General features: G+C 44.8%; 1 protein-coding gene and 1 pseudogene across 3 annotated transcripts in view; both read left to right on the top strand.

The window, feature by feature from the left end:
- The window catches only part of Kdm5b (lysine demethylase 5B), a 68,093-nt gene extending 59,109 nt beyond the window's left edge, over positions 1–8,984 (top strand). For all 3 annotated transcript variants that reach the window (XM_038348851.1, XM_038348852.1, XM_038348853.1), the window contains exons 24-27: positions 3,450–3,561; positions 5,116–5,270; positions 6,834–7,154; positions 7,687–8,984. In XM_038348851.1, coding sequence (XP_038204779.1) covers positions 3,450–3,561; positions 5,116–5,270; positions 6,834–7,154; positions 7,687–7,824 — 726 coding nt within the window. In that variant the 3' untranslated portion in view covers positions 7,825–8,984. The remainder of the gene's footprint in view (positions 1–3,449; positions 3,562–5,115; positions 5,271–6,833; positions 7,155–7,686) is intronic.
- Positions 1,286–3,435, top strand: LOC119827299 (annotated as a pseudogene).
- Positions 8,985–18,187: the final 9,203 nt, after the last annotated feature.

The following is an 18,187-nucleotide window of genomic DNA, read 5'->3' as shown; positions in this document are numbered from 1 at the left end:
TCATCAGGTTTGTGCTGTAAGCCATCTCACTGGCCCTGCTTTTTGTTTTTGAGATGAGATCTCCCCTAGCCCAGACTGGTCGTGAAGTCACTGTGTCTGGGGATGATGCTGAACTTCCATCCTCCTGCCTCTTTATTTCCTGAGTGCTGAGGTTATAGGCATGTGAGATTATTTGTTTCTGGGGATTGAAACTAGGGCAAACACTTTACCAAACAAGCTGCATCTCCACTGTCAGGAGTCTTTCTTAGACATTTTGTTTCTGTTTGTATATATAAATAATTTTTCTGCTTCATTCTGTTAACCTGTATGCCTGTTTAATTTATGCATACAGTTTTATTTTAAAATTTTGCTTGATTGAAATTTCATATAAGTCACTGTGCAAAAAGAGAAACCATCACTTGCTTTGTCCTTTTAGCCTTTAAGGAAGAATAGTATTTCAGGGGTTCAGATGCATTTGCCCTTTTTATTTGTGTGTGTACGCCCCTGGGCAAGTTCCTTAGGAGCTGTCTATCTTGTTTTTTTGAGACAAGGTTTCTCACTAGACCAAGACTCACCAGTTAAGCTAGCTTGCCCAGCCAGTGGGCTCCAAGGATCTGCTTGTCCCCCGACTTACTCCGTTCCGTGGTGCTGGGATTGATGACTAATTCATGCTGTTGTGCCTAGCGTATTGTTTTGTCTGTTTGCTTGCTTTAGTATGGGTGCAGGAGAGAAACTTGTTTTCATGCTTAGGACAAACACTTTACAAACTGAGCTCTTTCCCAAAGGTCCTATTCATGATTTTATCAAAAGATAGATTCTTCAGGCCATCATTGCAGTGGTGGTCAATTTCCTGTTGTCTCCTGTAGGTGGGCTGCAGGAAAAGAGTGTGAAGATAAAGGAAAGTGCAGCTAGAATGGCAGTAGTCAATCTTTATATTTAAAAAGGTTGAGCCGGATGGTGGTGGCGCGTGCCTTTAATCCCAGCACTCGGGAAGCAAAGGCAGGCGGATCTCTGTGAGTTCAAGGCCAGCCTGGTCTACAAGAGCTAGTTCCAAGACAGGCTCCAAAGCTACAGAGAACAAAACAAAACAAAAAACATAAAAAGGTTGTTTTGTTTTTAGATTTGTTATTTATGTGTATGTGTGTTTTACCTGCACGTATGTGTATTCTATGTGTGTGCCTGCTGCCGCCAGAGGTTTGAAGAGGGCACTGGATCCCCTGGAATTGGAGTTACACTATGTGGGTGTTGGAAATTGAACCCAGGTCCTCTGCAAGAACAAGTGATCTTAACTGCTGAGCTAGTTCTACAGCCCCTTTAAAATTGCTTTTATAATTACATGTGTTTGTATGCTCACACACAGGAATCATTCTCCTTTCGCCCTGTGAGCCCTTGTCTTTGAACTTAGGTCATTTGGCATAGTGGCAAGCACCCCACCTGCTGAGTCATTTTTCTGGCCCCCTGTCACAATATATTTCTGTAACAAAGATATTTACAAACTGAACACAGCAGCACTCAACTGTATCCTTTGCTATTCAGAAGACTGAGGCTTGTAGAATTACTTGAGCACAGGAGTTTTAGACCAGGTTGGACAATGTAGAGGCACTCCCATCTCTCTAAACAGCTTAAGGCTAGATATAGCCTGGTGTGTTTGCCTGGAGCTTGACCCCCAGCACGATAAAGGAGAGGGAAACTGGAGAGAGTCACAATTCTTGTTCTTGGTTGATCTCAGATGCACGAGTTGAGAGCTTAGCAGAGCACAGGTAAGGACTGAAAATGGCCTGTCTTTGTTTCTGCAAGTGATTAAATATTTGTTGCTATTTGGTTAGCCAACAGCAGAATCATTTGTATTTCCAAGGCTGTACTGAGAATTTAACTTTATGAGCAGAGGCTGAACTCGGGTTCTGACAAGATGGCGGGGCTGCCCCACAGGATCATCAAGGAAACCCAGCATTTGCTGGCAGAACCAGTTCCTGGCATTAAAGCAGAATGAGAGCAACACCCTTTATTTTCATGTGGTCATTGCTGGCCCCCAAGATTCCCCCTTTGAGGGAGGGACTTTTTAAACTTGAACTATTCCTTCCAGAAGAATACCCAATGGCAGCACCTAAAGTACGTTTCATGACCAAAATTTATCATCCTAATGTAGACAAGTTGGGAAGAATATGTTTAGATATTTTGAAAGATAAATGGTCCCCAGCACTGCAGATTCACACAGTTCTGCTATCAATCCAGGCTTTGTTAAGTGCTCCTAATCCAGATGATCCATTAGCATATGATGTAGCCAAACAGTGGAAGGAAAACCAATGAAGCCCACGCCATAGGAACAGCGAGAGCATGGGCTAGGCTGTATGCCGTGAATAATATTTAAGTCGATCAGATCATCAAGTGTCCATCACTTCTGTTCTGCCACGACTCTTCCCTTTTTTGTTGCATTTAATGGACACAGTCTTAGAAACATTACAGAATAAAAGCCCAGGCATTTTCATCTTTGGTGATTACATGCACATTAGCAAATCTATGTCTTGTCCTGATTCACTGTTGTAAAGCATGAGCAGAGGCTAGGAGTGTCATCCGGGTTGTTGTGAAGTGTTTGAAAGCAGTGACTCTGCTTGGATTCATTTCCCCACCATGGTTTAAGTACAAAGCATTGTGAGTGAAGGTAGTCGTCAGGGTTAGCTGCCAGGGTGTGGGTGTTTTTATTTTTTAGGGGGGAAGTTTTATTTTAATTTTATGGTTTCCTTTCTCCCTTCCCCTCTTATGGGATCTAATTGCAGTGGTTAAATGCAGCTAACCAGTTTTTTAGAATATGGACAAGCTTGATTGTCTGAACCAAAATGGGAACATTAAGTAAACATCACAGCCCTCACTAATAGCAATAGCATTGTGACTTTGCTGTCAAGTGTAGATTCTCTGCCCCATCCCCCCAAAAGAAGAAGAAGAAAAAGCTTGTGACCATTTTGTATGGCTTGTCTGGAAACTTCTGTAAATCTTATGTTTTAGTAAAATATTTTTTGTTATTCTAAAAAAATTTTAAAAAGAATTTCTTTATTAAGGGAAAGGACACAATTATTGCTTGTCTTTTTGAAACAGGGTTTCATAGAGCCATGGATGTTCTCAAACTCCTGATCCTCCTGCTGTTACCTCCCAAGCGCTAGGATTACAGGTGTATGCCACCATGCCTCTCTGTTGCATGCCCTTTGAGTAAAAAGAGTTACATAAACATTTGAAAGGTAGTGTGATCTGTTCTGTCCAGAGAAAATGGTTTCTTTCCCCAATGTTTTCACCTCTCTGATATCAGTGTGAGTAAAAAATTGGGAAGCTGAATGGCTTTGTTTCTAGGAGTGTTGGTTTGGCTTGTTTTTGGATGCCAGAGGAGACTTACTAAAATTATTCTAGAAGCTCCTTCATTGGACTGGTCAGTGTTTTTTAATTTGCAAAAGCCTTGTAATAAGGTGTTTCTCTTCCATTAGGTGTCTCAACCTTCTGGTACAGCATCCTTTTCCTTGCCCGATGACTGGGACAACAGAAGCTCATATTTACATTCTCCCTTCTCTGCTGGACAGAGTTGTGTCCCCCTCCATGGTTTGTATTTTATTTTATACTATTCATAGATAGTAACAGGCCACCTTGCCTAGGGTTTTGTAGTAGATAATCTAGTATCCTATAGAACTCTGTATCCTTGTTAGGTATGATGTTGCATATGTATAACACCCACATTCAGGAGGCTGAGGCAGGAGTTCAGGGCCTTCTGGGCTACATAGCAAGGCTCTATTTCAAAAACAATAAATGAACAAAAATCCAAATACCTTTATTACTTTGCATTTTCTAAATAATGAAGTGATGGATCATATTTGAAGATTTTTAAATGCAAAGGATACAGGAATGCATCCTCTATTTCTTTGAGGAATAAGAGTTAATCCTATAGCAGCTAACACCAAGCACCATGTATTTAGGTCAGATGCTAAGTCATGGACTTGTTTTAGACTTTCAGAGGATAATAGAGGTAACCTGTATTTGAAACCTACCTCCTTTCTCTCTTTTTTTCCCCCTAATTCAGACAAGGTCTTGTTTAGCTAAGGGTGGTCTCATATTGAGTGTTTAGTAGAAAAAGATCCCCCCCCCTTTTTTTTTAATGTGTGTGGGTGTTTTGCCTGCCTGTATCTCTGTACCATATGCATGCAGTGCTTATAGAGGTCATCATGGTGGTCTGCCCCAGAGAGGAGAGGCAGGGCAACTGTCTGAGCCATCTACCTCACTTCCTTCTTCCTGTTCTGTCTACTCCACCCACCTAAGGGCTAGCCAAGGCAGTTTCTTTATTAACAAATGAAATCAACAGATAGATAGAAGACACACCTACATCACTGCCTAAAGTGTTTTTTGAGACAGGGTTTCTCTGTGTAGTTCTAACTGTCCTGGGAACTCGCTCTGTGGAACTGGCAGTCCTGGAACTCACAGAGATCTGCCTGTCTTTGTCTCCTGAGTGCTGAGATTAAAGGCAGGTGCCACCACCACATGGCAGGCCAGACAGTGAAATCTGTCATGGTAGAAGAAGTGATCTCTTTTGTGTTAGCAGTAGGTGAAGAGTGAATTCTGATGAAGTGTGGGCATTTGCCCTGGAACCAAAGTCTTAGGGAGTCTACATTAGCCTCTCTTTGTTGTATTGTGGTGTCTTAGAAATTTTATTGCTGTGAAGAGATCACAGCAACTCTTATAAAGGAAAAAGATTTAATTGGGATGGCTTACAATTCAGAGGTTTAGTCTATTAAGATCATGGCGTGATATGGTGATATCCAGGCAGACATGGTATTGGAGAAGGAACTAAGTATCCTACTATATTTTAACTACAGGCAGGAGGAAGTGAACTGAGACTGGTGTGGCTTGAGCACATATGAGATCTCAAAGTTTGCCCTACAGTGACACAGTTCCTCCAGCAAGGTCATACTTAACTCCAGTAAGCCACATCTCCCAGTGCTGCTCCTTAGTTTATGGGGGCCAGTTACATTCAAAGTACCACATATGATTTAGACACATTATATAAACCTAACAAACTGAATGGGGGCAGTCTTGTATGTCCAACACACTTATATGTGCATGCACTAAATTTCTCTGTTCCCGTTCTGATTGGGTCTTTAACAGGTGTGAGTCCAGAAGTGAATGAATTATTGATGGAAGCCCAGTTGCTCCAGGTATCCCTTCCTGAAATTCAGGAGCTTTATCAGACTTTACTTACCAAGTCAAGCTCTGCTCAACAAACAGACCGAAGCTCACCAGTTAGAGCCAGTAGTGAAAAGGTGAGTGACAGCTGCTGGGAAGCACATCTGCAGCATTTGCACTTAGTGTCACTGCCCTCTGACTGGGTGGCTCTGTCTTTGAGCCACAAGAGCATCCAAACTGTACCTCACAACTCCATGGACAGACACTGAAGTCATTTGCAGCAGTCATGGGTTAGATTTTTTTTTTTTTTTTAATGTCTGGGCTTTTTCTTTCTTTTTAGGGACCTGTTCTCATCATCACTGTTGAGGTAACAGTGAGAAGTAGATTATTTTGCACTATAAAAGCAATGCGATCAAGATGGAATTTGTAGTTGAAATGGCCTTTGTTAGTAAGGATTTTTAAAGATGCTAGATAACAAATGTTTTCTCCACTCTTCTAAACCAGGAGACCAAAACTGTATGTTGAGGCTGAGGGTGCTTATTTATCCTTGATACTGAAAGACACTGTGTAATGTCCTATTCCCCCGCACCCCCGCATCCCTTTCATGTGTATTTTTGTGTGATGTGTGCTTATGTGTACATGTTTTTGCGTACATATATATATATATATGTATGTATATATGTGTGTGTGTATATGTATGTATGTATGTATGCTTGTGCACGTGGATCCTGAAGTTGATGTCTAGAATCTTTGATTGCTCTTTGCCTGATTCATTGAGATAGGATTGTTTAATTGGACAAAGAGCTTGCAGATAGGCTAATCTTGTTAGACAACTTCCATGGCTGAAACCACAGACAAGCCACCACAGCCGCTGAATATTGACAAGGATTTGGGGGCTCCCTCTGGTCCTCTTGCTTTCATGGCAGGAACATTAACTGCTGCAACATCTTTCCAGCCCCTTTAATGTCCTTTGTTAAGGAGCTACTGCTCCCTTCTATCTCTGTAAGCCCTGTCACACAAAAAGGCCCTGAGAATATAATCAGGATAAAAATATGAACTAGGAAAACCAAAAAAAAAAAAAGAAATGGCCGGGCGGTGGTGGCGCACGCCTTTAATCCCAGCACTCAGGAGGCAGAGGCAGGCGGATCTCTGAGTTCGAGGCCAGCCTGGTCTACAAGAGCTAGTTCCAGGACAGGCTCTAGAAACTACAGGGAAACCCTGTCTCGGGGGAAAAAAAAAAAAAAAATGAACTAGGATGTCTGAAACCTCAATGAAAAAATACTCTTGTGAGAGGTACCCGGAAGACTGATTACAGAGCAGTTAATCATTTTACTCCTGAAAGGGCAGGAGTGAATGTCCTTCACAAACACTTGATAGAATAGCCAGTCACTCGCTTAAGGTGAGAAGAAGGGTCTATGTATATCTTGGCTCTCCTGGTGCTAGTGGGCTACTCTGAAGGTCAGTCGTGTCATTAATCATTAACACCCTTCCCCAGTGCTCCCCTAGGTCACAAGCAGCGGGGAGGGATCCTGGTAGTTAAGCTGTTATTCTTGAGTACTAGGAGTGGGGAGATGGTAGTAGTAGTTAGGATGGAACACACTGAGGGATCATTTGGTTTCTCGTTCGCATATTTTCTTTTGTTGCATCAGTTAGTAATGGGCAAACTGAAGGCTTAAGTTGAATTATCATCTCCCATCCAGAATGATTGCCTTCGAGGAAAGCGAGATGGAATCAGCAATCTGGAGAGAAAACTGAAGAGGCGCCCCGAAAGAGAAGGCCTTCCCAGTGAACGGTGGGATCGGATTAAAAAAATGCGGACACCCCAAAAGAAGAAAATAAAATTGAGTCACCCCAAGGACATGAACAATTTCAGATTAGAAAGAGAGCGTAGCTATGACTTAGTCCGTAATGCTGAAACGCATTCCCTGCCCTCAGACACGTCCTACTCGGAACAGGAGGACTCTGAGGATGAAGATGCCGTCTGTCCCGCTCTGAACTGCCTGCAGCCAGAAGGCGATGAGGTCAGTGAGGTTTGGGCCATAGAGGACGCTTCCCCTTAACTCAGAAACCCTGTAAGCTAGACCTCATCTCCTCGGGGCTCTCTCCTCTGCTTGTCTGCTTTGAGCTGATCTGAATGGATTGCTCAGTTCCCCTACTGATATCTCTGCTTTTAACCATCGGTCCTGGGTCTCCTCCCTTTTCTTGAAGAAACTCTGGTTCTTCCCTTTTTTCCTTCTCTTGCTCCTCCAGCTTTCGCCACCCGGCGCCCGGAAGGTGGGAGGGATGCTGATGGAGTGCCCTTGTGCTTACGGTCCCAGGGCAGCGGCAGCGCTGTCTACCCCAAAGCAGGCACAACTTGAAGAGTGACTCTGCCTCGGTTGCTTTGGCGGTGGGACAGCTAGACTCCTGTGGTTAGCTGTGTGCCAGAGGCCCCAGTGCTGAGACAGTGGCCATTAGTGGCACACGGCCTGAATATCTTGAGGCTGGCCTGCCCAATTTTGAATGGCATTTTTTTTCCTCTGAACACCCCGTCTTCCTGCTCTTTGTAACCAGGTGGACTGGGTCCAGTGTGATGGCAGCTGCAATCAGTGGTTTCATCAGGTCTGTGTTGGTGTCTCTCCAGAGATGGCAGAGAAGGAAGACTACATCTGTGTGCGCTGCACTGCAAAGGACGCACCAAGCCGAAAGTAAAAACAAAACACACTTCCTATAATTCAGGACTCCAAAAAAGAAGATTTCCTCAATCTCAGCAAAGCTACAGGACTGGGGTTAAGCCAGCCTGTACACGGTGCTATTTCTATTCCTTGCGGGATCATTTTTCCAGAACTCTTTGAAAAAAAGAAAAAAACAACTAAAAAAATTTTTGACACTTTTTGTATTTTTTTCCTTAAGAGCTGTTTGTGGTTGTCGAATTAAACTGCTGACTGTTTTTGCAGGGGTTGCCGATTTCGAAGGTGTTGGAGTTTGCACCTTTTGTGTACAGCATTAACATTATACTTTTGCCTGGGATGTACCGGCTTAAGAGTTCAACTCAGTTTCAAGGCCCAGCATGGGCACCAGAATTCCAGTAACCCTCACTGAGCGACTGTTCTCCTTACTCTGTTACCACATTGGGGGCTTTTTAAGTTTTTCACTTTGGGGTTTTTGTTCTTTTCTTTCTCTATTTCTTTTTCTTTCTGGTAGGTTAGGTTTATTTATCTGAGCAATAACTTCTATGTTGGTTTCAGTGGCTGGAATTAAAACAAACTTCTCAACAGTGTGTTGGTGCTTTAGCATTTGGTTAATGTACAGAACGCAATGTCTAGTTTCTAGTGTCACTGATGACCTAGTGATGTAGAAAGAGACTGCGCTGTAAGTAATCGCCACGGCTGTATTCTGGCTTTGTCCCTGCCCGTTCTTCCTCCCCTATTTTTTTTTTTTTTTTTAGATTGTATCAAATGTTGCAGTTTATATTGTGGAATAATAAATCCTTGGTCCTATTGTAACACTAGACTGCAGCTTCTTCTGCCCCTCCACCTTGTGGTCCTAAGGAACCAGAAGGGGTTGCTTGCTTGTGCTTCTCCCCAGGCAGGCTACAGCAGGAGTGTGTTTTCCTTCAAACTTGCAGACTGTCTTTGTAGCCTGATTCTTTAGGTAGGCTCTTGCCTTCATGTTCCACTAATAAAGAACCCCTGTCTTTAAAGACCAGAGCCAGTCCTTCAAGCCATGCTTTTTATAAATAAGCTCTCAGAATGTTGGAGTTGTTCCCACATCACTTCAGACTTGAAATAAGTCCTTATGAAATGCTTTTTGTCATTTGAATTGTCAGGGAAATTTGGTTGAGAGTTAAGATCCTGAGATCCATCATCTTAGAGGGTTGGTTTTATTGTATCAGTTGAAGGGAAACTTGGGACTACCAGTCCTGCCTGCTTGGGCTTCCTCTCCCAATTCCGTAGTTCCGTCCATCTTCACTGGCTGGAGGCAGCCATCCCCATAGCGGTATCCCTCCATTCTGCAGAGGGACAGGATTCCTGGTGAGCAGAACAGCAGGTTCGTGCTCACGTCTCCTGAGTTGTCACAGACACTTGCTTTCCTCACTGTCGATAGCCATAAGCCCGATGTTGGGTAGAGCTAGTAGATCTTTATAAAACATCAAGAAAGTTGTGATGGAGCAGAGATTTAAATGTACTGTCCCCTTTATGCAATTCAGACGATTAAATCTGTTTAAGAATAATTCCTAGTGTTCTGCAGTGTCCTGCAGTTGGTTGCTGTGGCGTCTCTTGTTCGGGGATGAACATAAGCTTTGAAGGGAACACTATGGAGGCCAGGGGTACAGCTCGGTGGCAGAGCTCTTGCCTAGTATAAGCAAGAGCCCTGGTCTCATATTCTGCACTACCAATAAAGAATTGCTGTTAAAACAAGTCTGCCTTGATGGCCTTTCAGCCCTAGTATGAGCCTCCGCCCTCCAGGTCTTAATAGTTGTTTGGTTTCCTCATTGGAGGTAAGAGTGTCATGTGACCCAGGCTAGTTATGTAGTCAAGGATGACATTGGACTTACTGTTGTCAGGCCTCTACCCCTGAATTCTGGGGTTGTAGGTGTGCACCACTATGCCGAGTTTATGTGATGCCAGGCAGTCACTCTGCCATATGAGCTCTTTCTGCACCCCTCACCAGCTTTTCATGTCGACCTTGTGCACAATCTCTGATACTAGAAGCTTTACTGAGATAGCTACTACTTCGTTGATGGGAGATTTGAACTGTCTCCTCCCACAGTGGGAATCATGTTTTTTTTTTTCTCTCTCTCTTTTAATGTGTCAAATTGATACCACAACAGAAGTGTCAACTGCACAAAATCATACTATGAGTCAAAATCAAATGACACCTAGGATTTCTTCAGGTGTATTTATCTATGCTACCTTGTACAGTATCTAACACTGCAGATGTTAGAGCCATTCAACTTCCAACTTAGGCCACCTGTTGTCCTGACTACAAACTAAAGCTTTATTTTAAAATACATTTCATTATGTGTTAGCTTTGAAGCTCGCCGATACCTTAGCAGGGGTTCTCAACCTATGGATCAAGACTCGTTTGGCAACTCTATCTCCAAAAGTGTTTACATTACAACTCTTAACAATACCAAGATTACAGTTTTAAGTAGCAAAGAAAGTATTTTTTTTTTTTGACTGGGGGGGTCACTACAACATGAAGGTCACAGCATTAGGAAGGGTGAAAACCACTGCTTTAGAGGAACATTGGATATAAGATTAAAATGGCAGCTGACATGAATTTTCCATCTTAGTGGTCCTGCAGTCCTTGGACTTGGAGAAGAGGATTGGAGTTAGAGCCTGAGTCAGGAGGGGGGCAAATAGCGAGATTGGAGAACTCTGCAGCAAAGGCTGGGATAGAACACTTGAGTGACTGTTACCGGAAGGCCTCTTGTGGAGCATAAAGAGCCTGTTTTCTATCAAGCTGTAGCTAGAGAAAGCATAATTTGACCTCGCTGTCAAGAGGCTCACTTGGGACTTGGGAGAGTGAAGTACCACTTTCAGTGGTGGACAGTAATACAAACCTGCTTCATTCTGTCAGAGAGGAGAGAGAGATCTTCTGATCTGATTTGGTAGAATTGGCGAAGATGCTCCTAGTTTGCCCACCATTAAAAGCAGTGTTGTAAGCTGGTGTAATGGCACACACTTGTAATCTCAGCACCTAGGATGCCAAGTCAGGAGGATTGTGAGTTTGAAGCCATCCTGGGTTAGTAAGACTGCCTCCAGAAGCCAAAACAGTGAGGCATGGCTTTGGGTGTCGGTGTGTAATCGATTAGCTGGAGGACAGTAGATGCTTCCTTGGCGGTGGTCGAAGCTGGGCTTCTCGCAGCAGGGCTGTACTCAAGATGTCTTGTGGAGTCAGTTCTCCTATCTTTACCTGTGTCCCAGGTACCAAGACGGGCTGCCAGGCTTCTGCAACAAGCACTGTGAGCCATCTCCAGCCCTACGGCCTTTGTTGTGGATTTCTACTTGTCCCTCTTCCCACTTACATCTGGACGGATATTTGGCAGTCCTGTATGACCTGCTTATGTCTTGGAGCAGGAATGATGAGATTTAGCGCCTATGGTTGTTTTTTTGGGGCCCTTTTGTGCCTGGGGTGCTCCATGTAACTGGAATAGATTCCTCTATACTCGTAACAGGAGGTGAATCAGACAGCAGGCATTTGAAATGATCAGTATGCATTAAGCCATAGCTGGTCATCCAGTAACAAACTGACATACATTAGTCTGTGTGCTACCATCAGCCTATATTAAAACGTTCTGTTGAGCTGGGGATGAAGCTCTGAAAACACTTGCCTAACGCACATGAGTAAGGCCCAGGTTTCCTCCTGCCATGATGCTGCAGAAATACTGAATCGGGAATACTGCTTATGAAGAACTTGGGAGGAGTGGTGAAGACGCTGTACTTGTGAGCTCTACTTGGAGTGTCCTTCCTCAACAGTGACTGAAACTCCGGAGTTTATGGCTTCTCCCTTGGTCCTTTGCCTGACAGGCTTCATATGTAACTTGTAAAGAAAATGATAAAAAGTTCTAAACAAAAATGATATAAAGCAATATTGTTGTAAATCTATTTTCCAGGCATAAGCAATTTGTAAGGTATATTTCACTCTGCAGACCTGTGTAAACAAAATTCATGTTTAAGCATTACATAAGAATGTTTCTGTACATTTTCATCAGTGTAAACGAGGCATTTCAAGCCAGCCAACACTCCCAGTTTGGGTTCTGGGATAAAGGGCAAAGGGCTGTGAACTGGTGAGTTCAATTGTGTTTTAAATTTTTGGGATATGCCTTGTGATAGAGGAATGGCATAGTGAGTTTGCTTGATTGTTTCAGGCAAGTAGAGACCATAGGGCTGGTCTCTCTATTTGATAGAAACTCAGAAATGTAAGTTACCTTAAACATTTGCCTTCCAATGTAAGGTAGACCAACGATGTCTTAGTTCCTGGAAAGCTTTATGCTATAAGTTGAGCAGTGTTGAGTTGCCCCTGCCCCTGCCATTGCCTTCCCACTGTCCTGGCTTTGCTGTGAGCATGCACAACAGAAAGCCATTGTACATACGATCGGAAAAAAGTGCATCTGATTTTAACCTGCATCATAACCATGTATATTTATTATACTTTGAAGTTGATAAGGAATGAGGCCTGTAACAGGCTGTAAGTGCTCTCTAGGCAAAGACTGTGAGCATGATCAACTAGGGACATGCAGAGGTGGAGTTGAGGGTAGTCCCAGGTGGCTAAGACTTGCCTGGTGTTTGCAAGTCAGTCAAAGCTCTTGCAAGGCGTCCGTCCTAAGCTCCCAGGAGACAAATCCTGGTAACCTGCAGCTTTCTTGATCCAGTCGGAACTGTTCTCACCTTAGCACCGCCCTCAAGAGTGGAAGGAGCAAGTGTTTCATGCACGTAGAAATTACAAAGGCTAACATAGTCCTAGCAGAGGTAAACTTTGGGAATGGGTTTAAGAACATTTTGTTCTGGCTCACTACTTCCTTAACCAAAACCTCTTGCAGTTTCCAGAGACTTTAGAACATTGTCCTTGAGGTTGGTGAGTGCTTCATCTCTGAGTAGGGTGGTCATATGTCCCTAGGGTTCAACCTATAGTCATCAGCCAACCATTATTTATGTGTGTGACTCTGGTGTGAGGTGCCGTTTAGAGAAGTCTTAAAATCTAGTGGTCATGAAATGGCCACTCGAGTAAAATACCTCCTGCTCCGTGGAGACAGAACACACGGTCGGTGCTGTGTGCCATAACTGCTCACCAGTCAGGAAGCAGGTGCTGGGTACTAATGTCTGGTCACTGCCATGCCTTGGAAAACTGAGATGTCTTGGTGGCTTTGAGACTCTGCTTGTTCCATGTTCTTTCTGTTTCTAACTACTACCTATGTTCCTCACCATTCCACCCACTGAGTGAGCAAGAGCAAACATCCATTCAAGTGGAGTAGTGCCGGAAGGGAAAGGGGTGGGAGTGGAAGGCAGTGGCAGTACTTGGAGAAGGACTCCACAGTTCATTTCCAGATTGACTCAGCCTGTTCTTTGGCTGCCACTCTAGCCTTGGCCACCAGATAGCACTGTTTTGTTTCCTGGAGTGCTGTGGAGCCTTCTGATTCTTAGGTTCATCCTGTGCAGTGGCCAAAAGAAGGTAAATTAGTGAGTTTAGGCATCCTTTGATAGGATTGTCAGCAGTTTAAAGCCCAAGTCTTCCTAGGGGAGAAAAATCTGTGCATTGGAATGGTGACTTGCCTTGTTGCAACAAAATAACCTGACACAGGCAAATGAAGGCGTTATTCTGGATCATGGTTTGAGAGTATGGTCCACCATGGTGTGGAAGCCATGGCAGCAGTAGCTTGAGGCAGCTCGTCAGATTGCACTTGCAGCCAGGAAGCAGAGAGGGGAATACCAATGCTCAATCTAGAAAAACCACTAAGAGACATGCCCAAAGCTTTGTCTCCAAGTGATTCTCATCCTGTCGAGCTGATAATATAAACCAGCATAATTGCCTTTCCCGAATTCTATGTACTGGGAGAACAAAGGTGAACGATCGTCCTATTGTGGGCACTACCATTTAGGTGGTTGACTTTGGTCAGGCTGAGGTGTGCTCATGGTTCCCATTGTTCTTCTCCTAGACCCATATTCACTGGAGAAAGTTTGAGGACAGTGAGCACTTACTGAGGGTCCAGAATTGCTAGGTCCTAAGGAAACGATCACTTCCTCTTTGCTGAACAGCCTGTAGTGTGAGCCTTGGGGAAGCCATTGTTGAGGATGTGTGACTTGAACTGGAATAGAGAACCTGTGTGGAGTTGGAAGCCAGCTCCCAGGCTTTCTTTTACTTGGTTTTGCCATTGTGTCATGACAGTCACGCTGTTTTGTTTATTTTTTTTTCTTTTGAGACAGGATTTCTGACTGTCCTGGAACTCAGGTTGTAGACCAGGCTGGCCTTGAACTCACAAAGATCTGCCTGCCTCTGCCTCCCAAGGGCTGGGATTAAAGGCTACCACTACCCAGAGACTACACTTTTTTTTTTTTAAAGATTTATTTATTTTTATGTGCTTTGGTGTTTTGCCTGCATGTATGTCTGTGTGAAGATGCCAGCTCCCCTGGAACTGGAGCCAAAGACAGAGAGTTGCCATCTGAGTGCTGAGAATTGAACTCCAGTCCTTTGGAAGAGAAACCAGTGTTCTAAATCGCTAAGCTATCTCTCCAAGCCCAGCAACCATATTTTTTAAAGTTATTGTGGGTCCCAGGGATGGAACCCTGGTTGTCAGGCACAATGCTAAATCTCTTTACCCACTGAGACATCCTGGCTCTTGTTGAGTTTTTAGGGGAAAACAAAAACTTCTGTAGCAAGTCTTACCATACATGATTCTTAAGAGATTTACACACATTTAATCCTAACACAGAGGAGAATTTCCCTTAAGTTTATTTTTATTTTATGTGTACGGGTGTTTTGCCTGCTAGAGTGTCTGTGCACCGTGTACGTGCCTGGTGTTCAGACAGACCGGGGAGGGGTCAGATCTCCTGGGGCTGGAGCTCTAGACATGGGGTGCTGGGAACTGTACCTGTGTCCTCTGGAAAAGCAGTCAGTGCTCTCAGCCACCGAGACATCTCTCCAGCTCCAGGGTGGGATTTTTTTTTAAGGTTTATTTTAAATCATGTGTTATTCATTCTGGTCTGTGCCAGAGAAGTCCTATCTGGAGCTGGAGCTCCAGGCAGCCGTGAGTCATCTGACAACGGTGCTGAGAATGCAGCTCTGCTCCCTGGAAGAGTAAATACATGCTCACTGAACCATCCCTCCAGGCCTGGGGATTTTTTTAAAAATATTTGTTATGTAGACAATATTTTGTCTGTGTGTATGCCTGAAGGCCAGAAGAGGGCGTCAGACCTCATTACAGATGGTTGTGAGCCACCATGTGGTGGCTGGGAATTGAACTCAGGACCTTTAGGGAGAACAGGCAATGCTCTTAACCACTGAGCCATCTCTCCAGCCCCGCCTGGGGATTTTTTAACTGAGAATGTATGCCGTGTGTGGGTGGTGCCTTCAGGAGCTAGAAAAGGGAGTGGAATCCCCTGCAGCTGGCAATGCCAGGCAGCTGTGAGCTGCCTAATGTGGGTGCTGGGGAAGAGCAGAGTGCATGCTTAACTACCGAGCCTTCTCTTCGGGATCAAGGATGGGATCTTGATAGCAAAATTATGCCCCTAATCATGAACTTTAGAGAATTTGAAGTGAGCACGTCTGTGTTTCTTCTAAGTCTGCCAGATACTTGGATGGCACTCCAGTGTTCCAAAGGGGAAGGCCATCTCCAAAGATACTGCTTTCTTTTTCTTTCCCGGGAAGATAATGGCTCTTTTCTTAGTCTGAGCTAACAGCTGTCACACTTACCTTTCTCGTTTCTAATTTCAATCTAATGCCATGAGACCCGAGCAGCATGGGAGGTTGGAGAAGGGTAGGTGTTCTCCAGACCTGAGGAAGTCCCAGGAAACTTCTAACACAGCAACAGAGGGAAGCAGAGGATGGGGGTAGAGCTGAACTACTTTCCTAGGTCCCAGGGCTGGAGCTGGGCCCCCTGGAGGAAAGGCAGGGGAGACTTAGGTACCCAAGGTCACTCTCCAGTCCTTTGCTCTAAACTACACATCAGGACCTGTCTTCTACAGTGCTGCACCTCTCCAGGTTCTTAAGCTCATAAGACCTTCTGTTTGGGAGGAAATTGGTTATAGAATTAAGACTAAAGCTCAGGGTTTGGATTTGTATCCCACCAAACGGTAGAAATCAGTTGGTAAACTCGTGATGATCCTTATTATGAGCCCAGCACGTCGAGCATCTCCTGTATGCTCAGGGCTGTACACCTACAGAGAGTCATGGACTCTTACAGAACATGGGGGCTCAAGGTTTAGCATCAGGGCGACTGTGCAAATAGATCTCAGCTTCTCTTGGCGTTTTGTTTAAAACTGGGTTTCTCTGTGTAGTTCTGGCTATTCTGGAACTCACTGAGTAGGTCAAACTGGCCTTGAATTTAGAAAGATCTGCTTGCCTCTACCTGCTGAGTGCTGGGATTACAGGTGTGTGCCACCATACCTGGCTCTTCCTGATTTCTTGCTGTATTCGACATCATGAAACTTAATGAAGAAAAAAACCCAATGCTTTGATAAATCAAAAAATTGAATTGACATGAACTGTGTTACTGCCACACTATCTGTGTGACCCTGCTGAGGATGGGGAGCCTGACACACAAAATGAGACAGGTGTATAAGATCCTCGGGGTGCTGGCAGTGGCGGCACACGCCTATAATCCGGGTACTCAGAGGCTGGGGCAGGAAGATTGCAGTTTTGATCTTGCATTCTGCTACACTTAGGAAGCAGCCTGAATTATCTAGAAAGACTATCAAAACAGAAACCTTCCCAGGGACTTCTTGTTTTGATCTGCTTTTCTCTACATAAAGTTGGTCTGTTGTGGCACCTTGAGCACCATTTAGATCAGAGGCACTGACTACAAATTGTTTCAGTGCAGGGATTTTCTGAGTGGGGCCAGGCCCTGGCTCAGTAGGATGCTTTGATATTGAGACTGGGTGCCAACCCTCCAGATAACAGGAGTGGAGACGCATGGACACGGTCCCAGGAGCCTGCTCAGTACTGGTAAGGGAATGGCAGGAACACAGGCATATCTGGGGAAAGCCAAGGAAGATACAAGACACAGCTGGTGCAACATGTGGTTAGTGTGTGACTGGAGGAGTTGTGACTACTCTGTGTGTGTCACTCGTAATCGGGACAGCTTCCAGTGAGGTCCTCTCTGTTTTTCAGATAAGAGAATGGGACAATTAAATTTTTTTTTTTAATGTGCATTGGTGTTTTGCCATGGATGTAGGTCCTCTGGAACTGGAATTCCTGCCAAGTGGGTGGTAGGAATTGACCCTGGGTCCACTGCAAGAGCAGTCAGTGCTCTTAACCACGGATCCATCTTTCCAGTCCCCGCCTTGGAATTGGGCAAATGTTAAGGCTAAAGGCCAGAGCTGGAGACGCTGACACAAGAGGATGGTGAGTACCAGGCCAGGCCATTGTCTCAAAACCAAAACAAATCAAAAACCGGAAGTGGGGAAGGCCACCCAGCTGGTACTCAGAGTGAGAGAATTGAGCCCCAGGTTGTGAGCCTTTGCAGAAGACAGAAAGGCCGGTGACTTCTCTTGGAGGCTAAACTCTGAGAGACATGGCTCCAGGGCGCTGAACCCTGCTGCTTTCCTGGGCACAGTTTTCCTTTCCCACCTCTCGGTGGGTAAGGCTTATAAAAGCTTCTGTTTGTGGAAACATTCTTTTTTCCTTAAACTGGATGAGAATTTCAGTCAATCAGGAAATGCAGTTCAGGCCCAGGTGTCTTCAGAGAGTGGGCCCATATACGTAAGTAAGGACCCTGCCTTTGGAGCTACTGGCAGGTGCCTGGCAGCCCTACTCTGGCATTCAGCTCCCAGACACCTCTGCCACTGTGAACCAAATCCCCTCACCTGGGGCTGGCCCAGGCACATCTATTGAGTTTTTGGCAAAAAGCAACTCAATCTAAGAAAACAAGCCCTTTAGGTGATGGGACTGCCTAAACAAAAGTGGGAACTCAAGGTGACTAGTCTGCCTGGGAAAAGGGAACCCTAGTACCAGGTGGGGCTGGGTCCAACCGGCTGCTCTCGTGGCAGAATCTTCCTGGGGTACAGCAGCTCATCAGTGCTCCAGGCTCAGGTAAGAGACCTTGAAGCTGTGGTACTGATGTATCTTAGCCGCCCACATAGCCATATAAAATACAATGTCCTGCCAAGGGAAAGAGCAGGGAACTAGCTCAGGGTGTCTGTCCTGGCCTCTGCATCCCCCTCCCGCCCCCCCCAGGCTTCCAGACTCGCTGGCTTTTCTTAGAAAGACATTCAACTTCTGTGAGGCAAGTTGTGTGGAGAGTGGGAAGACTTGGCCTACTGGGGCCAGACAGGAAGTAGTTATCAAGTTGCTCAACACTTAAACAGAGCAAGCAGTTCCTAAGCACCCTGCTCTGCTGATTCGGGCCACTGTA

The sequence above is a fragment of the Arvicola amphibius genome, chromosome 12 (assembly GCF_903992535.2).
Source record: "Arvicola amphibius chromosome 12, mArvAmp1.2, whole genome shotgun sequence".
NCBI classification, from domain to species: domain Eukaryota; kingdom Metazoa; phylum Chordata; class Mammalia; order Rodentia; family Cricetidae; genus Arvicola; species Arvicola amphibius.
This window is presented reverse-complemented; position numbering and strand designations above follow the sequence as displayed.